The sequence below is a fragment of the Gavialis gangeticus genome, unplaced genomic scaffold, assembly GCF_001723915.1.
Source record: "Gavialis gangeticus isolate Ggan-Ray unplaced genomic scaffold, GavGan_comp1, whole genome shotgun sequence".
In the NCBI taxonomy this organism is placed as follows: Eukaryota; Metazoa; Chordata; order Crocodylia; family Gavialidae; genus Gavialis; species Gavialis gangeticus.
The window spans coordinates 9,990,368-10,013,820 of NW_017729019.1; the positions used below are offsets into that span (position 1 = coordinate 9,990,368).

Genomic DNA, 23,453 nt, shown 5'->3' on the forward strand with positions numbered 1-23,453 from the left:
ACGTGGAATCATGATGTTATAATTGCAACATGAATGAAAGCTTTTGTGCTTATGTAAAGGTGGATTTATCAGTTCTAATTAAGCAATCATTCATTAATGAATTAATTTAATTAACTAAATGAATTAATTTTATTCATGCCTGGAAAGTGCTTTGAGCTCCTCGAGCATCAAGTGCTGGAGCTGCACTGAGGACTGTGCCCCCCCCATTGCCGCCTGCCCCAACAGCTTCTGGGTATACCAGAGCTTGGACTCTCCTGCATCCAGCTGGTGCTAGCAGTGGTATTTTACATCAGTGCTATGTCATGGAATAAATAAAGTCCCCAGGGAGCATGGTGCTCATAATGCTGATGAGAAGGCAGGGGCCGGCCTGATTTATCTCTCAATTAGTTTACAAATTGCGGACAATTGGTAAGTGCTGGCGTTTCGCTGCATGCACAGATTCCACTCAGCACAAAATCAATGTGGCTGGATAAAGTGGCCTGTTCGGGCAAAAACGGAGACCTGGGAAACCCCAGCTGCATCCCACAAGTTTATGAATCAAAAGGCTGCTAATTAAATAAGGAAAGGAGGCAATGATCACTCAACAAATGGAAATCCACCCCACCAAAGAGCAGCTCCTGATTAAACACAGGGATGGAACCTGCACTGAATCAGCACCCTTGGCAAAAAGTCATTTGCTATCTGGATGCAGAATTACCCTCCCATCTTGAAGGCAGGTTGCAGGATGCATTTAAATCTGTGGAGACAGACTAAGCCACAGAGACTTCGTATTCACAGAGTGGATAAGAAAATGTCTCCATCAGATGTTCTGTACCTGAGTTTTGCACAGAGAATCCTTGGTGGTCTGTGCATGTGTGTATAAATGTACGTATGTATAATGTATAATACATTTATCCCTGTTAATTAAGCCCCAAAGTAACAAAGTGCCTTCATTATTCTTTTCCTCCTGAGAAAGAAGAAAATTATGAGCAGTGACAAAACTTCCACGTCAGGATGATTTGCGTAAAAGATCAGCAGCTACAGAACAAGCTCGCACTCAACCTGGTGCTTCTGCTCACAGGGATTGGCACGCTTTACCAGCAGGAGCCCAGCTGAACAATTGCACAAAGTAGCTAAATATTATCACCACTTTACAGCTGGGGAAACTGCAGAAGAGCAAACTGGAAGCCTCAACTCAGAAATCTAATTCCAAATTTAGGCTGGTGACCAGTGAAAGCCCTGTGTACGCCGCACTGCAGAAAGCCAGGCCTGTATACGCTATTGCAGGGAAGGGATGGGGTGAGAACCAGCACGTGAATGTAGCATTCTCCCTCCGGCCCGGTCTCACACCCAGTCTGCTGATCTGCTTGAAGTACGATCTCCAAGCGCACGCACCGAGTCTACGGCAGACTGAGCTCTGCGATCTGCCCCTCAGTGCAACTGGCTTTGCCCAGGTACTCACCACAAACATGTACTGCTGCGTGGACTTGGCCATGAACTCAGGCTTGCACTCGCCAATGCACAGGAGCACTGGGCCGGAACTGATCCCTGGAAGCGCCTGCCCCATCTCGCACACGATCCTGGAAACACAAAGCCCCCGGTGAGACCCTTGCAGGAAGAGGCAGCAGTGGCTATTCAGCTTCCTGGGAGTCGTTCTCCATTGACTCTGATGCCTGCTCCCCTCCCCTCTGGAAAGAGCTGATTACCAAGTCTATTTTTTCTCCATGTAGTAATTTAAAAAAAAAAAATCAAAATTAGTCATAATTATTACAAGCTGTAAACTCCAGAGCAAAGAAGAGCACTAATGGCAAATATATTAGCCTGAAGCAAAGAGAGTGTGAAGCCCTCAGAGTAACAGATGAGTTCATTAAGGGAACAGCTCACATTGTAGGCTCCTATTTAATCAAAAAAATAGGAAGCCCAGTAGGGGACAATGGAGAGAGATTTGGATAGGGGCCTCTGAGTAGAAGACAAGTTTGACTAATGGTGAATACTCCTGATGCCGAGATGGGAGGTTAGGGGAAGTGAATTGTACACATACAGTATTTCTCAGCCAGTCCAGATCAATACCCAGCAACGTGTCCGCAGGCAGGGACATGTAAACAGTAATGACATTTAAGACGTGAACATGAGATGCTCAGGAGAAATGTAGTGGAGCTGGGCAGTGGCTGAGGACTGGAGAAGGACGGAAAAGAAGAGCATGTTCTGGCCCCTGGACATGACAGGTGCAACCAAGCGCGTAGCCCAGGTCAGCCAGACCTGTGACAATGGCTACTGCCTACGGGGGCCAAGAACCAAACTCATCCTCTGTTACACAAGCAGATTTGATAGCCAGGCAGAGAGCTGAGGTGTTTAAAGCTGGCAGATTCCTCAGCAATGGGAAGTGTCATTCCCATTGCAGCACTGGAAGCACAACTATTTTGTGAGGCTCTCCTAAGCAGAGAGCATCAGCGAGCGGTGTGGTGCCACTGTCTACATGGAGGAGAACGAGAGAGGTGAAGGAGGAGGACCGAGGGTGAGAAGCAGATCAGATGCCCAGATACTCGGGTGATGGGTCATGGGTGCGAGTGGGTGGACAGGCGGACAGGATTCGAAACATAAGAAGAGGAAACCCTGATGCAGTAACTGGCTTCTTGTAGTCAGTCCCAGCAGACACCAGGGTTGGAGGGTGCGCAGAGCAGAGCAAAGAGAAGTTTGCACATCTAACACTTGTGCTTACACAGACAACAGGCTTTGGTCTCCAGAACAGTTGTTCCACCAGGTTCTGCCAGAGCTAAATATGCTTCCCAATGACAAGGATATTTCTTAAAAAGGACTCCGTAGGCAGAGTGCTCAGATGATGCTCAGAGGCTTCACGGAGTACATATGTGCTAACGGTGAAAGCCGTTATCGCTGCACATCAAATTGGGTTCCCTGTAGAGATGCTGCCTTTGGAGAACAGATGCTGAAGCGTCTCAGCTACGTGCCCAAATCTGCCACGTGTTCCTGCCTCTCCTTCTTTCAGCCAGGCACAGCCCATGCACATTTCTCTTTGGAGCTTTACTTTGTTGCTGCGCCTTCAAGAGAGGAGCCACAGACTTGGCCTTGGCCCTTGGGGCTTGGGGATGGAGAGGAGGGAATGGGGACAGGCCGAGCAAGCACCGTGTCCCTGTGTCAGAGCAATGTGGATCTGAGCCTGGGCAAGTGCTCCTCTATGCTGCTGATACTTTGAGAGCAAAGGGCTAGTTAACCACCCCTTGGCTCCTGTCACTGCACAGGCGAAGAACATGTAGTGTGGAGCCACCGGTTTCATTCCAAATAAGGGGAGATGCAGTGCCAGGGCTGAATTTCAGCAACCCTGAGCAAGGGGCATAATGCTCATGGATTTGCTGGTCATGTGGCCTTTTCAGTCTGCAGAGGGTGCAGCAACAGCTCTGAGTGCCCCACAACAGGTAACAGGTGGCTATAGCTGTTTACAACATCAGGCCTGATGGAAGTGAGGGATGGTGGCATGAACGCTGATGGTACATCTGATCCCAGCTCCTAACCCAGGCCAAATCCCAGCAGGTACCAGTTACAAAATGATACACTCCACAGAGCGGTAGGGTGCTGATTACTGGGCTAAGTGGCCCTTTAACCAACATTAACCTAATTGCCAGCTGATAGATCGCCTGACTGAAGCATATGGCGAGTCATTACAGCCTTGGAAGGCAGTCTGCCCGCAGAACCCTTAAGAGGGTCCTTTTATCTGTGTTCATCTTTAAAAGGCAGCTCTCACGCTAACACTTGCTGTTATCTGCCCAGGATAAATGTTTTAATGATGTTAACAAACTTTGAAAGCTTGAGAGCTGTAATTAGAGCCATGATTTTAAAAAAAGAAAAAGAAAATCAGGGTTTCATGCCATCAAAGGAGGGTAATTTTATAATCTCCCATCCTTTGTTCGGAAAATAAAATAAAATACTAGTGTTACAGCATAATGGCCGGAAAACACTACAGCTTCAAAATGAATTGTTTTGGACCATTTCTGCTATCAGTCGTATGGCAACCTGTCTTTGCACCTCAATAGCGTCTTTCACTCAGCGATTAGAAAGCTGCTTATGAACGTGGAGGTGCATGCAGCCCGTCTGGCAGCAACCTCTAGATAAGGACTGTTATCCCAGGAGGAAGGAGAGGCACACAGTAGTAATGGGATGAACCTGACCTGTTTCCTCCCTGGAGTGGCAGGGACTTGGCACCTGTGTCCCACATTTACCAGCAGATGCTCAGAGGAGCCCAATCCAGGTCCCAATCAAATTTTGCACAATGGGGAGCTCACCTGAGCCCCCCAGCTTGCCACCGCTCTTCTCCTTTCCCCTGCCTTCGTGGGTGCCCTAACAGGTCCCAGGCCTCCCTACAAACACTGTGTTCAGCCCTTACCCCGTTCTGGGGTGGCCTAACATGGGGGAGCATGACTGGCCCGTCCCTCCAGTACACGCCAGTTTTCTAATGCTCAGCTGATGTTTTTTCCTAGTGAATAAATGAACTGACTCCAGCGGAGGCCTTTATGTCGGATTAAGCTTCTGTCACTATGCACATGCCTCATAAATGGCTGGGATGCATTGCACTTGGGGGAAGGGAGGAGGGCAGGCTGGGCATACGCAGCCAGGTCTGCAGGAAAGCTGCAAGGGCCACGGCGCACTGGGAAACTGAACGCTTCACAGCAGGTTAAAGGGGCTTTGAATCCCCAAGTCCTGATCCTCTGCTGGGGGAAACCGGCCTGGTTTAGCACAGGCAGAGCTGTGCCAATGTAGGGCTGCTAACGAGGTGCACTTGCTGCCATCCCAAGGCAGCCTGATGGTGCCAATGTAGGGTTGCCACCTGATGGTGCGCTTGCTGCACTCCCAAGGCACAAGGCCTCTGAAGGGTCATGAGGCCGGACCCGGTGCATTTGCAATGCCAGAAGCCGAAAGCATGGCTCCGTGGGGGGCAGGTTCTTTGAGAGACCGAGACAGGCAGAGGGCACTCACTGCTCTGCGATGATGTACTGCTCTCGCAGGGGCGTGCACGGCACCCCTGCCACCCGCACGCTGTGGGCGATCTCTGAGAAGTCCAGGCCCAGGTTCACACCACGGATGGTCACGTGTGTCCCTCCTTCTGGGGGGCCGGACACGGTCAGGATCTGGAGGGAAACAAAACACAGCACCTCTGTTACCATCTCCCCTGGCAAGAGCCTGGCATCTGCTCAAGTCCCGGCACACCCCTAGCACCTGGCCAGAGGACGGTCAGCCAGGAATTTTTCGATTAAAGGTCAATTTACTGGTACTCTCCTGGGATGCAGAAGACTTTATCTCAGGTGTTTTCTCCTTCTGACTCAGAGTGGGGACATAACCCTTACACCTTCAGTGCATGTCCTGGTCACTGGGCTAGTCTAGGGTGCAAATAATCTCAAACAATTTGCATCTCAGCTCAATGCAACATCAGGAAATATTCGAAATCCGGACGATATGTATGGGGCCTGTAGTTAATCCATCACTAATGCAGTGCTGCTCCCCCAAGGAGGGGAAGAGTTGAAGGTCATCGCGCCCAATTCTCCTCACTGCTTCCCACTAAGCAGCTTGTGTGGATCTGATGGAGACGGGCAGGAATGGGCCAACTTTTCTATAGTTGCTCCACTCCTGCAGCCTCGAGGTGCATTGGGCTTGCAGGGAGATGAGTCAGCAGGGCTGTGAGCAAGATGCCACAACACTGACCCTCCATATACATGCCCCAGCCAAGGCTGCCTTCTGCCTCTTCAGACCACCAGGCGTGTAATGCCAATTAATTCATCTCCACGCAGAGAGAAAGGGGAAATGACCCAGGGATCCTCTCGGATGCACTTAGCTTTGTGAATGGAGCTTGTTTACACTGTAATGCCTCGTTTGCACAACTGCACCAGTCCCACCAGCCCAGGAGCTGGGTGAACTTTGGACGGTGTCCCCACAAATCCCTGTGCTTCTTCTGCCTTGCGTTCTGCTTCATAGCAGCCTTTTATCTGGCAGGCTGCACACAAGATGTGAACGCTGCAACAGAAACCACTTCCACCTGGCTCCTTGGGGTAGCCAAAGACTGCTGTTATCATCCCCAGCCCAGCACACATCTGTCACTCTCTTTGATCCATATCGTGCCCAGATATCTTGGAGTAGGCTGGGGAGTCTGGCCTGTGCCTGTGCTGCTGGAACAGAGGATGCCCGGGGTGCTGTGGCCGGCAGAGGCCTGAGCAATACTGGTCACAGAAGCATCTGTTGGAAGGACAGGATCCACTCCCTCTTTATAGACTTGTACAAAAGAGAGTCACCTTTCAGGAGCCAGCCACAGCTCTGGAGAACTTCATTAAGTTCTGCCTTGGATGGTCTCTGAATGTTAACACCGCATTTTATTAGCAAGTCAGGCAGCACAGGAGCTCCTCGAATAACTCTCGGAAACGTTAAAGGCCAAGGAGTAAGCTGCGAGCTGTCTGTTTATGGCATGCCTCAGCCATAATCGTTTCCACTACCTCCTCTCTGGCATCCCATTAAACATAACCACGCGCCCAGCAGGCGGCATGCGCTAGTATAAGGTGTGGTCCTGGGATCTGGACCCAGCTGCCAGGGGCCTAGTCCTGGTTTAGCCACTGTGGACCTACGTGTGTCACTTGCCTTCTTCGTGCACCAGCTGTACAAGGTGGCAAGGGCACTGAGGCTCCTCGTGCGGCAAGACTGCTCATTAAGAGCAGTAGTTATCATTATGAATGCAGTTATTATTATGTAGTTGCCATTATTGATGCAAGACTTATCCTGTCCTGCCATAAAGCCAGGGCTTTTGTCTGCAGTTTCCAGCTTCTAGCCCCTCCATCCTCCCTCACTCTTCTGGCCGGCTGCTCACTTTCTCTCTCACCTTCACATCAACTCTGAGGAGCCTCCTAGATGAGATCTGGATTGCTTAGCACACACAAACAGATGCCTGGACACTGATAAAAGCTTATCAAGCCAAATATACAGTACCTATCATGGTGACGAGTTGTGCTAGTGCCCCATCAGAGCAGCCCTTGCTAGTCCTTTTGTATGGAGTGGGCCCAAGTGGCAGCAATGGCTTTTACTGGCACTTGTCCCATCCGGTGCTCTCTGGACAAGCCCCTGTCCACTCCCTCCACTCATCCTACTCGGGCCTTTTCCCACTTCCACCAACATCAGTAGGAGAGCTTCATGTCTTCTGCTGTCTACAGTAACCTCTTTTTCTGCCTTATTTATTCCACTGTCTTTCAAATCTCAGCTGAAGCCATTTCTTCTCTCCTGTGCTTAATTTCTCTCTCTTCACCTCCGCTCCTATTTATTATTTACATCTGAGGATGCATTGAATTTGGCAAGATGTTCTGGGATGCAGCTTGTTGTACCGCTTGCATATAATATATGGCTGCATTGTATTTTAAAACACCTCCTCTTTCTCTTGCCTCTGCTTCAATTTCTTTCTCCCTCAGCTCTTGGCCTTATGACTGAAGGCTTTAATTTATTCACCATACAATGTCTGTTGTGTTTTCTGTAACTCATACCATGTAGCCCGTCTTGTTCATTTAGCGCCGGAAAGCATTGCGTGCCTATAAAAGACGCTATACGAAACAAATTTGTATTGTATTATACTGAGCATCGGAGGCCTGGGTTGTTGATGTTCACGCTGCTAGTTAGACATCACTTGAACACAGTGGTTCAACTGTTTTTGACAATTTATTTCCCTTACAACCGTCTATTATGTTGCATCTTATTTGTTGCAGTATTTACAGGATTGCGCTCGCTGCCTTATCACACCCCAAACAAGTCACGGCTTGCCAAGCATGACCAGTGAAACCAGAGTGTATTGCCAAACAAAACAGCACTGGGGGTTTTTTAATACTGAAAATGTCCTGACCTGGAAAACACCCAATACGTGGTTCCATTCGACCTAGATTTTAGTGGCCGCTAATTGAACAGTTTTGAAGTAACTGTGCCATAAAGGAGCCCCAGGGTTAGAACAGATGCATTCAATTAATTACAGCTGGGGAGATTCAGTCAAAATCACAGAAAGGAGAGACGTCTTAAAGGTCCCATGACATCAAATGTGGGTGACCCCTCCAAGCAGCACTGCACCCGGCCTGATGAGGCCCAGCTGCCAGGCTGAGATGGCCGTGGCATTTGACCTTGGGCTCCTTTCACACACCACGTTCGGACCCTGCTCCTATGTGGGTGCACGACCCAATTAGACAGAAATTCTGGCCTAGGGCTGCTGCCGACACCACTGCCTCGGTCTCCTGACACGGTTGGTCACCCTTGGAGGCTTTGTGAACTGGAGAAAGTAAAGGCGGTTTAAGGGTAATTGAGTTTTTTGTTCAGAGGTGTAGGGAGGAAAAACTCTGAGTAACACGAGCAACCCTGCCATCCCCAGCTGTCTCCTGTATCTTCTTATCCAGTTCTTCACGCTTTTATGCTCTGCTCATCCTCCTGCTCTTTTAGTTTCCCCTTAGCAAGTCCAATCATAAATGTCTCCAGAACATCTGTTTTCAATTAAAGCACTGGGTTGGGAGTTGGGACCCCTGGACTCTCTCCCCAGCTCTGCCAAAGACTCATCACACGATCATGCCCCCCCGCCTCAGTTTCCCCATCAACAGGATGGGAACATGAACCTCCCCTTCTTTTGCCAAGCATTTCAGTGCTATCAGGCAAGGCAGCGGAGTGTGAAGCATTGCAGCGTTAGCACAAAGGTGCGGCAATGCCACCGAGGTGGCAGGAAACATGACCTTGTATGACCTGGGGCTATGCCCTCATTACAGCCCTGTGTGACTGCTGCACTCGTGCAAACTGTTGCAGCTTCTATTTGTGCCAGCTCAGCCATGGAGCGTGGCAATGACACGCTCAGGGTCATGAGACAAGCCGGTGGCAAAGCCAGGCGTAGGGTCTGGGTGTCCTGACTCGCAGTTGCTCCTGCTCTAGCCACAGAACCGCATCCTACTACGGGAGCTGGGAAAGGAACCCAAGAGTCCTGGTTCCCACCTCTTTGCTGGTCTAAGCAGATAATACACCCTCCTATGGAGCCACTTCATTTGCACACCTAAGTTTGCCTCCCCCAGCTTCACGGCTCACCATTTCTGATGCAAAACAATGCTCAGCAACAGCAAAGCAGAACACGTGTGCATGAGAGAGGCCAAGACCAGGGATGCTTTTCTGCCACAGGAGAGCCATGGGCCCAAAGAGCCCAGCAGACCATCTCATTTCAGCTCATACAAAATGCCCAGACAATGCGAAGGAAATTCCTGGCCACATCGAGAAGAAGGGGAAGGAATCCACTGATCTTCTCCTCTTCCCATTTCTTATATTCTCAGGTATCTGGATCCCAGCTGATGAGCCCAGCGGGGACCCAGCACATGAGCATACCTAACTCCTCATCCCGGCATGATCCCTCCTTGTCTCTGCCTTTTCTGATAGTGCATTCAGCACCTAATTGTTATCTCAGCAGAGAGACTCCATTATTCAGCCTGACATCTCCCCCCCACAGCTGTTTGTTGCAGTGATGTTATATTGATGAGGCCTGCAAATAAATGAACAGGAGATCAGAGCGCTGCGTGTTCTCCAGAAAGCGGGTTTTTTTATTTATTTATCGTGGAGACTGCAGACTGGGGGGAAGTTTCCTGCCGCTAAAGGGACATCACTGGCACAGGCTGGGCCCTGGACTCAGATTGCATATGTGGAAGGACTGCATGCCACTGAGCTGTTTGTTTTATTTCAGTGATAACATGAGCTTTCCCTGCGGTTCGCTGGATATGTAGACACAAGAGCTCTGGGTCTGAGAAAAGAGACCAAAATGCACAGGACAGCTGCGCACTGGAGAGATGGACAGGATCCTTGGAGTGCGAACATCACTGGTAATAGCAGCACGGCCGTATACATGGGGCCAAACTCCACCAGTGCAACTGCGCTGAATGCTCGACTAGGAGGCAGAGGGCGAGGATCACCGGCGCTCCCTGGTTTCAGATTTAATCCGGCTCCACTAAAAATCAGTGGATTCCCCCGACCTCATGGGATGCTGAGTGTCTTGCATCAACCCAATGCGTAGCTGGGCAATGTGGACAAGGGTCCAGGAGCCGAGATGTGAAGCAATGCTTTAATGAGCCCCTTGTCCAGTTCCCAGAGATTTTCCTGGGAAGAAAATTTTGGCATCCTCAGGTTTTGCTCTCATTTGGCATGAAGTCCCATTCCAACATCGCAAGGGAGCAAGACCTTCTGAGGACGATGTAGAGTGAACTGTCCCCCCCTAGATGAGGGCAAGATATTATTGTATCAGCAGGAAAGATTTCTGAACCGCGCTGTCCCTTGGATAATGGCAGAACCGCCAAAGGAAACAGGCAGAAGTCCCACTATCTCTGTTATTTAAAAGAAACCTAGACTTGCCAACCCCAGGTATAAATTCAAGGTGCCAGACTCCAGAAAAACACAAGATTACCATGAAAATCATGAGACTTATAACCAGTGCTGGATCTTATCACTTGCCTCTGGTTTTGAGTCTGAAGGATCCACTTAGATCATGTCTTCAAGGTTTTCTTCCTCAGTTTTGCAGGATAGAAACTTAGTTTTGTATTTAAGTGATGGCTTAGGGTCTTCTAAATAACAAGACTTGGGGACCTGGGGCTTTAAGGAAAAAATGTCAAGCATCAGGAGACTTGTGATAAAACACAAGTGGGCGACACTGGAAGACTCAACTGAGCGATTCCCCTGAACCGGACCATTTTCTCTTGCTGACCCTGACACAGAACATGTCGATCTGCCAACAAAAGCAACTCTATTTCCGCTCCATCTCAGAGTCTGCCCAGGTCAATCCCCTAAGCCTCACACGGTCTCTGGAGAGGCTCCTTGCACCTCCAGATTTAAAGGATGAGTCATAGGCCTGGCCGTGGAGACAAGAAATACGTTGCAGCTAAGATATGCTCTTTTTTCTTGTTTAGGCAGCGCCAACATTGCTTTCAAGTTGGATGGTGATAAAATATCCCAAGGCAGTGCCCAGCCTGCAGCTAGCATGGATGCTGTGGGACTGGGGGCTCGTGCCCAGAGGATGCACATTGTTGTGGTTGGGGCAGGGCACTGCTTCTTTCATTCTGCTTCACGCAAGGAGGGGGAAATCAATCCAAGACTTCCCGAATCTTCTCCTTTTCTGCTGAGGTTCGTATGTCTCATGACCTTAGACTGCAGGGGACTGGAGAAAGCACCAAAAGGGAAACAGAGAAAGCAGTCACAAAGGGTCAGGGGTCTTCTTCTCAGGTGTCAAGCACCGAGGGTTTCCTTTTCTAGAGCTTGACCCAACTACCAGCTCAGTCATAACATGGATGGTGGGTGTTGGGACAGGGAATAGGGAATGTTATAACCATAAAGGTGAGCTCTGAGAAAGATTAGTGGGGAAGAAGAGCAGCTGAAAAGTTCCTCACCTGAAGTTTGCACAAATCAAGAGATTCTTGAACTGCTCCCTCTTCCAAGAGGCCTTGAATACTCTTCTCCTAGGCCAAGTTTGTTACTATAGTGATTATAAGGGGGGAAAAAATGCTACAGCCTTCTGTGAAAGCCAAGCCGCAGCCTGTAAAACAAACCCAGGATGAAGATGGATTGAGGAGAGGCAGGACTCTCTGAGCAGGTTGTGATGAACTCTGCCGCCTAGTTTTGCACCCAACGTCTTTGTGCAATCAGTACCACAAGTGTTGCTGTTCTCCCATGGCCCTGCCAGCCCAAAACCGCATCTGAATTGTTAAAAACCAGCAGAGGTGAAAACACACAGCAGAAGGGGCTGCAATTACCGTGCCATTCAAAGTTGGGATTGGACGGTCAGGAGCACGTCCGGAGGGGGCTACAATCTCTGCCACTGCGTGGGAGATGAGATGCCTCATGGAAATGCTGAGTACTCTATGTTTTGAGACCAGCCCTTCATTCTGGCTCTTTCTTGCCATGTGATGATGATGGAGTGAAGTTAATCAGAACCTGACACCTTATAATAATAACGTGTTGTTTCTTGTCAAAACGTAACAAATGGAGGCATTAGCAACAAAAAGAAACCTCAAAATAGTCACGTTGTTTGATGCGTGGTTGGGAGTCGCTCTGATACCCTGGAGAGATGCGCCAGCCCTGGACCTACAAGGGCTACAGCAGCAGAGGCAGGAAGGATGCAGGTTGCACACAAGGGACCACTCCATTTTGGGCCAGCCACATGTGCTGCTGCCCCAGGGCAAAGGATTAGTGGTGACAAGCAACTCTGCTACTTGCCCCAAGGCAGCTGACCCCGACTTCGAGCTAGCGTGAGCTGCACTGCTGCTTGCAAGCCACTCTTGTCTTCTAACGCCTAGCACGAGGAAGATGGTGAACCTGTATTTTAACTCATGAAAAGTGAATTCACATCTTAACTTCTCAGTAGGGCTCAGAAACAAAACAGCAGTGTTAAATCCTGCTTTGTACAGGAGCCACCAGCTCTGCTTATCCGTCTGGTTTCATTCTAGCCACTAAAATACCGGGCTAGAGGCCGTCCTCCTTCAGCCATCTGTGGCAGGCTATACCTATACACCTACAGTACCGTAATGCAAAAGCCTGTATGAACTTTCTTATTTTGGTGAAAGCCAGGAGTATTTCCACTTAGCTTAAATTGATTAGAAGCAGATTTATGCTAACCTGTATTAAGGCAGTGAAACCTGAACAAGAGCGTCTCCACAGGAGTTGACACTATGCTGGTTTAACAACTGATCAAAGTCAAACTGATGTGAAAGGCCTTAACTGAACTGGTGCAGCCCTCATTGTCCCCTGCCTGGTCCTCGGTGCAGCCTTTTACATCATTCTGTAGCAGCGTTGTGCAGACACTCTGTGCACAGTTTGCACAGGGGTAAACGGCAGTGCAGGAAGCATGAGGCCTTGACACTGCACTGGGAATCAGCTAAGTGAGACCTCAAAGTCTCCCTTCATGCACACCCCATCCAAGAAGCCCCTGTATTAGTGCAAGCATCCCACCACTAGCCGCTTCACAGTGGGTAATGCCTCCCAGAGACACTTTGTCTAGGGACCTCACTTCCCTGACTACCTTGTAATCCACACAAATTAATTAAACATTAAATCACTTCCCTGTTTTAATTAGCTTCCAAACAACAGGGTGCAAGTGGGCACCCAGGACCGATGGTGCGATCTCACAGTGGATAGCCAAGGAGCAGGGCAGTGGGGTCGTACATTCTTGGCATGGGCTCGAGCTACCAGTTCCCATCACAGGAGGAAGTGGGATGTTTTGCTCAGGACAGATGACATCCTATGTGCAGACCAGGAGGCGGCAGGCAGCCAGGAGCCGATGCAAGTCGACCTGGCCCTCCCAGACCCACGTAACCGAACAGAACAAGGTCAGGGTGATGGACAGACTGAGGGACAGACCAGGATCGCCGTGGCTGCACTCTCTTACCTCGGTGATGCGGGGGTTGGAGCATTTGACATTCCTGCTGGACCAGTCCAGCCAGGGCTGGTGTGGGGAAGAGCTGCAGTGCTGGCGGAGGGTGCACTTCGCCTCGCCGCTGCACCAGCCGCACTCGAACTTCTGATCCGCTTTCAGGCACAGGCCGCAGCTCTCCCGCTGGGCCGCGCACTTGTACAGGTGGACTGCAGGGAAGAGAGGAACGACACGGGCTGAGCACACCGAAGTTTACCCTGCGGGACCAAAGGAGGTACGCCTGCTTGGAGCAGCACCGCAGAGGAGAAGCTGCCTCCTGGGGCAGCAGGGGAACCAGGCAGCACACTGGAAAGAATAAGGGATAACTGCAAGCAAAGGGGCAAATCTCAGACCTCAGCCAAGTCGCATCGCTCAGTGCGGGAGGGCTGAGGCCTGTAGGGCTACAAGCATCTTCGGCATCTTTCAGGGCACAACAAATCATGACCTTGCTGGAGAAGCTGCTCACATCTCTATTGCCCCATCTCTAAGGCCATGGGGAGAGGTAACGTCAACCCTTACCTTTAAAAGGGGAAGGGGGGTCACTGTGTGGGAGCAGGCATGTGCTCCTGCAGTGTAACCGTTACATCTGCATGCTCCGGCAGTGGTCCAGAGGAGCTAAATCTTTGCAACTTTTGCCCAGAATGAAACAGGGTTAATACTGCACCAGGGTGAACAGCTACGGTGTCACAGCCCGTATGACTTGATACCGATACCGTTGCTACCTCTGTCTGCCCTCATCCAAACTCCACCGTGGGGATGGTGGATGTCCAAGTGAGCAGCAACACCTAAGGTGTAGCCAGCAGCAAGTAGGCAGCAGCCTTGCAGTGTCATTCATGATTGAAAGGCAAAGCTTGCAAAGCCCATGCTAGCCAATATCCCTCCTGTGTGTGCAGTTTTGTTAGCAATGGGGCACTCAGGCCTTCTCATTCCTGCTCAACCTCTTTCCAGATGTTCGCAGACATTATTGCTCCCATGCTTGCTTTGGAAGGCAGTCCTGAAAACCTCTTTGTTTAGTTTACTCCACTGACCTAAACCAAGAAAGAGCGCATTCAAACAACATCTCCTTTTCCGTGGAGCTTGGCAGGGTTTCCAGCCACTTTTCTCATATATCAGGTACCACAGAAAGCTTCAGAGCATTTGAAAGCCGAACACAGCTCAGGCATGGACAGCAGGAACGTGTTAAATGGAGGTCCCTGGGGCAGTAAGATAGGGCTCCCTAAAGGCACCCCTTTCAGGAGGCTAGCCTGCTGCTTTAGGAGGTCTGTTTTGGTGTTTGCAGGGCCGCAGTGATTCATTCTGGTACCCGACATATTTTCCTGTGGAGCTCTGTCTATACGAGCAGTAGTTGGAACTGTAACAGGTTTCTTTCCCTATCAAGACTTGCTTGCATTATAAGCGCTACTTGGCTCACTTTAAAGCATATGCATTTTCTGGCAGTCATTTCTTTTAATGCATGCTTTTTGAACTTGGTTGTGCCATCCAGAAGCTAAGGCCACACAACAGCATCCAGACGGAGTGCTGCTCTTGCTGGGCGTCTCATAAAAGGGACACACAGCGCACGCACCGAAGTCCTGGCCAGCGAGTCACACAATGTCATCTTTTTAGCAGGACATAAAACCAATGCGCTGCTGACTCGCCATCATTAGAGAGACCCATGGAGTTTTTCATCAGGCTAGGCCAGACTATCCCCAAAGCCACCCTGCTAGACGAGGGCTGAAGTGTGTTGGTGAGTTAGCGTAGGAACAGAAGCATGCCCTGTTGCTGCCTCGCTTAGGACCAGTCCCTGAAAGATGAAGGTCTCTGACGTGACTATAGAAATATAGGCAGAGACCACAGAGTATCACAATGATGTTGGCTAACCAAATAGTGGCTGTTGCCAGCATAGTTTTATAGGCCAGTCCGCTCCTTGACCTGTATCACAACCCTCCCCTCCATGACTGAAGGAGAGGAAATCCTGCAAGAAATCAAATGACTGTTACCTTTCAAATCCTCAGGGTTGTCGATAATGAAGTTTCCATTCCAAACCACAGCAAAATCCACGGCTAAGTTGCTTATGTCCATCCCGTCGTAGAGATACTAGGGAAGACAAAGAAATGCATCTAGAGAAAGTGCTTGGGAAGGAGCAGCACGTGGAAAGAGATACCACAGGGAAAGAGATTTTTTTTTTTAAAACCTTGAGAACCCAGTACTTAAAAGCACGTGATGGTGTCTGCATGACTGACAACGCTAACTCTCATTGCTAGGATCCTCAGAGTCCCTTCTCCTTGCCAGGGAAAGATAATTGAAAGCTGTAGATGGCCCCTGTGCGCGGTAATAGATTAATTATCCCAGTCACGCTGGCTGTCCTCTTCACCCAGACACTAGTTTACCAATTCAGTCCCTCTGTTTAATGAAACTGGAAGGATCGCTGCCCAGGAGGCAGGCTGGGCTGTCTCTCCTTCTAAACACCACTCTTGCTGGGGGAAAACACATTGCAAAAGTTCTCACAACTGACTAAAGACCTACTCCTGTCGGCGTAGCTGCTTGATAGGTGGTGGAGCTGGATGGCCCTGGAGGTTAGGGAGTGGCATAGTGAAGCTCTTATTAAATTACCAGCTCAAATCAGCTTGGGGGACGTTAACTTGAATTCCTCACCCTCTGTTGGATGTCCAGGGGGCAATGGACTATGGGTCTGGAGGTGTCGGCCCAGATCGGGAGGACATGTTTATTGCACCATAATTAGGACAAACTGGGCTCTCTGCTGGCAGCCTTTGCAGAGCAACCCAGGACCCAGCAGGCCCTAGCAAGGAAGTTTCCCCCCATCCCCACCCTTGGTGGAGATCAATATAGGACTGCGCCTTTGGTTATACTGTGCTTCAGCTCTTTGCTTTGGCTTCCTGTTTGTTTAACAGAGATAATAAGGCTTCCCTGAAGCAGGGCAGCTTTGAGTATTTGCCAGGTAATGCTTATAAATCACTTTGGAAAGGGAAAGCGATGCACAGCATTAGTAGATGTATTATCTCCCCTGCTGCAGGGTCTACAGGGAAGTGTAGGTACCTGGTGAAATGTTGGAAGAGGCAAAATTTCACGAACATCTGCCATGACTGGTGACCGAGACCCTGCAGATCCCAGCGCAACTCCAACCATCTCTCCCTGCACTTCTCTGAAGGGTCCAGTGATACTTGGTTGGGAATTACCATGTGTCCTGCCCTTCCTCCTGCTGTGGGCAGCCATCTCCTGCAAACAGGTGCTCTCGGGCACTTCCTAACCCTGCACCTGGGTTTTGATGAAAAGGTGAAGTTTGCCCTGTGCCTGCCAGGGCCCCCATTTCATTTTCTATAATGGGCAAGTGTCATATAAAATAGTTAGAGCCCTCCCTGCAAGAGGGGCTAGGTTATTGCAGGTCACTGGCCCAGCGGCTTCTCACAACCCTGAAAGTTGCCACAGCATCTCCCACGGGCTATGCCACCCTGCCCATTGCAGGCTAAGGTGTAGGTACCTCCCTGGAGGCCCTTCCCTCGTGTTTGTGTCTCTCCACGTTACCGCGTCCCCTCCCGCAGCAGCCGTGTCCCTTTCCCCTCTTTCCCGGCAGCTTTCCAGCATTACGTGTTCTCTCGGGCGGCTGTGACCTGGAATTTGACAGCTTCCTGATAAGAGGCCTGCGATTCTCTTTATCTCTCTGGAGTGAATTAGCTTGCCTTAACACCTTTGTTGCATTCTCCTCCCGCTGACCCCCCACAGCCACAGACAGGGAGCTGCCAGATAAGGGATCTTCTCCGGGGCCAGTATTATAATTAAACACCTTCACATGCCTACAGCAGGTTCCCGACTGGAATTCAGGATGAGTTTAACCCTTGGAGTCCTCATTCCCTGCAGCTCACCACTGCAGGCTTCTTCTGCCTCTTCTTTCTCTGCTTAAATTCCCAGTGCCTCTGCGCTGATGGCAGCACCAGGGCGGACGCACTGCTAGGGGTGCGGGGGCTGATTTATACACGACTAACACCCCCATGCACAGACAGAAGCACGGCCCTTGGTTACAGAGCTCGGAGCTCCAGGTCTGACACTGATTTCCTCTGTGGCCTTGGGTGCGTGATGTAGCCCCAGGGCTCTGGTCCTGCTATCTACAGGCAGAGGTCATGCTCGTCCCAAAGAGCAGAGAGCGGTGCAGCACAGCCCACATGCAGGCTTTGCAGCTGCCTCACACTATCATTCATCCATGGGCGCTCAGGAGTGGAAGAAACTCACGCCCTACGGAGCCTGGCTTCCCAAATCTGTTTGCACGGCACCCATCGATGGCTGGTCCCACTCCCATCCTCTTCTATCGTTGCGGCCCTTCCTATTCCTTGCCGAGTGGGCATCTCCCTCCCATCCCTGGGGGCTTTATCTTCCCTCTTACTCCGACGATGCACCCCCAGCTGCCCCCCCTTCCCAAAGCCCCGGGCTCTCACCGAGCTGTTCTGGCACTGGACGCTGGAGCTGTTGAAGCGCAGAGCTGGTACGCGATGGATCACGCCCTGGATGTTGAGGACGCACTCGTAGCCCCGCTGGCCCGACTGGGGCTGGGGCAGGTTTCTGGCTTTCAGTGTGATGGGCTTCACCTCCCCCACGGGGATAAGGATCTCTTCCGTGGGGAAGAGCTGAGGGCAGTCCTGCAAGGAGGAAACACAGAAACCAAGTGCTCCAGTTAGAGGACACGTGCCTTCATTCAACCCCAGGCCTGGCCATACTGAACTTGGGGACACAAATCTGGGTGTAAAGCCTGGGTCTTTATCTGGTTCTTTGCTACTCTGCAGTGGTCTTTAGGCTGCAGTCCAGCATGTCTGATCTCAGTGAATCCTCTTCGCCCGCCGCCTCTGCCCACAAGGAAAAATGACCCCCAGTCACAATTTCCTGTGTAGGCAGCGAAGCTGATATCTCCACTGCAGACGCGTGAGCGGAGATGTTGCTATTCAGGAAACAAATAGACGGCTCCGTCCTCCTTCCAGCTTGCTGAAGGTTATGGATTTTATCTCTCGAGACACAAACCCCGGGAGCCCCTCACCCTTCGTCTCCTCCTCCGCGGCTGGAGGCAGTGCATTATCAACTGCCTCGGCTCCCCAGCCCTGGAGGATCAGGGTTTCGCTCTGAGGTGGAGGAGGTGGATCGGAGGCTCCTGTCACACACTAAAACCCTCACTCCAGGTTTCTTTTTTAATCTCGTTTCATTACCAGCCACCGCATGAGCGCGCGTCACTTCAAAAACACACTGATCACCACAGGACAGGCTTCCCTCTCGCTCCCAGGTGCTGTTTCTTCGCCGCCTTTCATCTTAGCTGAATTATTTCTCTCTCACAAGGATTTCAGAGTCTGCAGCCCACAAATCTTCCCCCCCCACCATCCTCTTCTGCCTCTGCCCATCACTTCGCACCTTGGGTTTCTCTAAAGCAGCCTCCTCTGCAGAACCAAGGCCGGTCTCTAGGGCTGGGGACAGAAGTTACAAAAATCAGCTGGTTTAAGTCATCCAAAACTGACAGGCAGAACAGAAGTGCAGTGCACGTAAACCACTTTCAACATGGCTGAAACTAGCCTTAAGATAAACCTGGTTGAATCTAGTATCAGACTTAACTGATTTGGGGCAAACCGGTTTGCAAAACTTCTGTCCCAGGCCTAGGAGCCCAGAGTCAAGGGGCCTGGAGCTGCTTCAGCTGATCCCGGTGGTAAATCAGGTGGGGGACTCCAAATTTTGCCCTGCTGCCCGCTGGGGATTGCTGCCACTGAGCCAAACCGAGGGCCCCCGCTGGTAAGAAGGGGCCTGATGGAGGACACGTGGAAACAAGATCAGGCTGCTCTATGCAGACGGGTGTCGGGAGCAGGGAAACGCTGCCTGGGTACAGTCAATGTGCTACGGCTCTCGGTGCACTGTGCAGACCGGCAAGGAAGCTGTGTGTACATGCAGCCACATCCACAGATTTGCTGCGTTTGCTGGATACATCACACAGAGCCAGATAAGGAGGAAGGCTAGTCACGGAGATGCCAGACCTCTGCAGGGATGAACGCTGATGTCCCTGGAAGCTGAGATGCTAACTCTCCGCCTTCTCACCAGATCCTTTTGCCTCAAGGACTCTCCTGGAAATAGTTCCTTTCGATACCCTACAGCTCTCCCATATGAACAAAACCAGGCTGTCATCCCAGGAAATCCTTCTGTTTTCTAAAGGGAGCTGAAGGGCCTGGCGGGCAGCAGGGGCGGCGCTGCTCGGGGCGGGCTGGTGATTCGAACAGACGGATCTCGCGATTCAGACCAAAGTCTCCCCTCCCTACTGGGACGGGATCTGGGATGGCTCCAGCAGAGACACTTGGGGAGTCAAATGCAAACAGTCAGAGCGGCACTGCTCAGGCCCTAAGGCGCCGCATCCTGCCAGGTCAGAGTTACAGCAATTAGAAAGGCAACCAAGGAAGCCGAGGGATGAGAACGGGGCTACTCAGCTGCAGCCCATAGGTCTGCGGGGGGGGAAGCGAAACACATGCACAAATTCCACTTGAGGCTTTTCCTGCTTCGGTCTGAAGAAACTTGTGTAGAAATGAAAAGGAAAGAGGAGCTAATGGGCTCCTTGTGCCACAGGGCTGAACAATCTGACTCCTACAGAGCTAACAGACTGTGACAGACTCGGGGGGAGAGTCTAATATAGCCTGGGATTTATCACTGGAGCCCTCGCTCCTATCAAAGAGAAGGCTAAATAGGCTGCTCACCTGTAATGCACAAATCCCTAACCAGGAGAGCTGGAAACGGACCAGGATGCAGGCTCAGAGCTGGGGCTAGAATAAGAAACCAAAGGCAACTAAAACTTTTCCTTTCCATGGGAAGGGAGGAAAAGGACTCCTTCTCAAACTGCAAAAGGCTTCCAGTCCTGACCAAAGATCAAGTGACAGACTGGGCTGTACTAAAGATTTGGCTGCATCATTTGAAACTCAAATTAAAGTTTCAGAGTCCTTACCCAGAGCCAAGTGAAATGCTCACTATGCAAATCATTTAATCTTTGAAATCCGTGTGATTTTGAGCTCATAAAACCTTGTGAATCTGGAGATGTTTTATTACAATTTTCCATGCAGAACTGGCCAAAACAATTTTCCTCTGCCTGGGTGTTTGCAACTAATGAGCCAAAAAAGTCATGACGCCAGAAATGGGGAATTCTGGAGGAAGTAACAGGGGCAAATGCCAGGTGACCTCAGGTCAAGAACAGCGCCGGGAGCCAAGAGGTCCTGAGCTCTGCTCCCACGTCCATCGCTGCCTGGGGCACAGCACGTGATGACTGATTATTCGCATTGTTGTAGTACCCAGGGGCCCCCATGCAGGAATCGGGACTCTGTTGCAAGGTGCTGTACACATACACACGTGCGTGCACATCGCCTGAAAGATTGCCCCTGCCTCAAGCCAGGCATATGAAGAGGCAACAGGTGGACACAACACTCAGGGGAACACGGATGAAGCTTTGCACTGACAGCATTTCTAGATGCAGTTAAATAAATGATGGCTTGATCAAACGGCTCTCAGGAGAGGAGTATCATTAACTTCATTTCAGAGACAAGCAAACGGGCTCTGGGAGGGGCAGAGACTTGCTCACGTCCCTGAGGAGCAGGACGTCTAACTGCCCATCTAGGGTCAATGCCCAGGGAAGCAAGGTAGGTAGCTTGTCTCCAGCTCAGCGCCTGACTATCCTTGCTAGCAATTCAACCAAGCCACCGGGATGCAAACAGAGGCAGAGCTGTGCACACCCGCTCCAGGCTGGGCTATCCATGAAGCAAACTCACAGATCTCATTAGCGATCCTTAGGTAGGCAAGCTGGAGCTCCCTGCCCAGTTTACGGCCATACCGGGGATCTGGTTTCTCCTCTGGCTCAAGCATGCTCCTAATGAGAAACAGACACTGTCCAGTTTGAGCGAGTCAGTAGCTTAAGTGACTGCCTCATAAACCCTCTTTTTAATGGCACTTTTCCTTATATATTTTTTATTTTATTTCTAACAGAGACTTTCACGGATTAGCAGCCAAGAATGACTTGAAACGGCAGCCGAGGGAAAGCTGGCCATCGTGCCTTCGAAACGTGACCTTTCTTCCCGTGCGCCAAGTTTACAAGCTGGAGGGGAACGCTTCCCCCTAGGAAATACCGAGAGGCTCCAGAAGCACAGGTTGAACCCAGCTCAGGATTAGACACTGGTCCACTTTGCAGGGGTCTTCAAATCATACAGACACTGTGAAGAGCTCATGGCGCTCATCACTGAACAAGGGGCTTCTCCCCCAGTGTCACTGAACATATTTTTTCCTTGCTCTCCTTATTGTGCATTGCTAACCAGAACCCACTCTCCACCCCAGAGCTGGCTGTATTTGGTGATCCTATATTTTGCCATTAAGGCATCAAAGAAGAGCTAAAACAGACCCAGAATATGCCTAGCTCTTTCAGATCTCTTTAAGAAGCTCACCTTTGGGAACCTCTGGGATGAAAAGTCTTTTGTAACTGTAAATATTTTTAATGTGCTTTTTTAATAAAAGCCCCAAAGCAAATAACAAACAAGCAAAATTCTAGCTACTTTGCTGTAGGAGAACTTCAGGATTTAGCCCTAAAAAATGAATACAAGATACGTCATTAACCTTCCTGACAACTGTTATTCACTAGGCAAGCTGAGTGCTGCAGAAATGCTTTCTCCTACAAAGAGAAATCAAATCTGTAGAACTGAGACTGCTGGTAGCAAAAAAAAAAAATAAAAAATTCTATCATCATTAGAGGCAAGTAGGGCATCCTGGATATTTTTCTTTTTTCAGAGGTTTCACTGGGGAAAAATGTCACATTGGGACCCCGGTGAAAAGAGAGAGTCAGTCAGGCTGTGAGTGCATTGCACTCTGGGCACAAGGGAAAAATGCAGCCCCTCTATGTTGTTTGACAGCTCCAGTGATTGTATTAATAAGGGGATATTCATTTTGGAATGGAGGGAAAGGGAGGAAGATGCCATGTAGCCAACTGCACAGGGCACTTGTAGGGACCACAGCACTGCTGGCTGTTTTTACTGAATTTATCAGATGAGTGAATGAAGCTAGAAAACCTGTAGGGGCTTGAGGAGGGTGCTGGGTTTGTTTGGAAGTGGCATGCATTACAGAAAGCACTGCTGGGGGACTCCACTCCCCATTTCCAATCCCAGCCCTCTGCTGCGCCTCAGGTTCTTTCAACAAAAAACCTGTTGATGCGATAATGCATGCAGCTAACTGTGCACACGTGTCTTGGTATGGGGTGTTCATGCAAATGGACACATAGCTCTGTGCACACGTGGTCTGGGAGGCTGCATATAAGCATCTGGGTATACAGCTGTGTTAGTGCATTCTTGCAAACACACAGGTCTGTATTTGTGGCTGCGGCTGACGTATATGATCTGACTTTTAGAAGAGAATTTCTCAGAGAAATGACTCAGGTTGGGGCATTCTGGCAGCTGTGTGAATCACTCTGCCATCATTAATACGGTTTGCTTGTTTGCAAATGGTTTACACAGAAATGCCACACTCAGCTGAGCTAGCTGCAATCAGAGCTGCCCAGCTGTGTGCCAAAGGCCCTCTACTGCTGACAACTAATGGGGAGTCTCCTCTAGTGGCACGTGCTGTGCAGTTCTGCATGTCTGTGGAGTGCACTGTGAAAGGGGCAGAGAAATGCCATCAGTGAAACAGGCAATTTGCTCTATAATCAGTTTACTTTATTTTCTCATTCATGGAAATTAAATCCTGCAGCGACTTAGAAAGGCCATTACTACCTCCTCGTGCTAAACAAACACACACCAGACTCTCTCATTATCCCCCCTGAGTTCTGTACACTGGAATAAATGGGAATCTTAAGACAGTCTGGAGAAAGACAGGGCTTTAATGCATGTGTGGCATAGACTATTATGGACCATCCCATCAGTGAAGAGCCTTCACGCACAGTTCACTGAGTGATGATTGCATTAGTTTTCCACGGCACCTTTATCCCCAAAGATTGTGAAGTAACCGCACGTCTTCAACAATGAAATGCAGCCACTTCTGGAGTGGAACAGAGTGGCTCGAGCCATTA

The 23,453-nt window shown here is 50.2% G+C and overlaps 1 protein-coding gene across 2 annotated transcripts in view; it reads right to left on the bottom strand.

Annotated features, from left to right (window-relative positions):
* The window catches only part of PLXNA2 (plexin A2), a 361,775-nt gene that overhangs the window by 76,197 nt on the left and 262,125 nt on the right, over window positions 1-23,453 (bottom strand). For both annotated transcript variants that reach the window (XM_019514044.1, XM_019514043.1), the window contains 5 exons: window positions 17,842-18,042; window positions 15,394-15,490; window positions 13,391-13,584; window positions 4,966-5,117; window positions 1,442-1,559 (listed from right to left, as the gene is read on the bottom strand). In XM_019514044.1, the coding sequence (XP_019369589.1) occupies window positions 1,442-1,559; window positions 4,966-5,117; window positions 13,391-13,584; window positions 15,394-15,490; window positions 17,842-18,042 (762 nt within the window). The remainder of the gene's footprint in view (window positions 1-1,441; window positions 1,560-4,965; window positions 5,118-13,390; window positions 13,585-15,393; window positions 15,491-17,841; window positions 18,043-23,453) is intronic.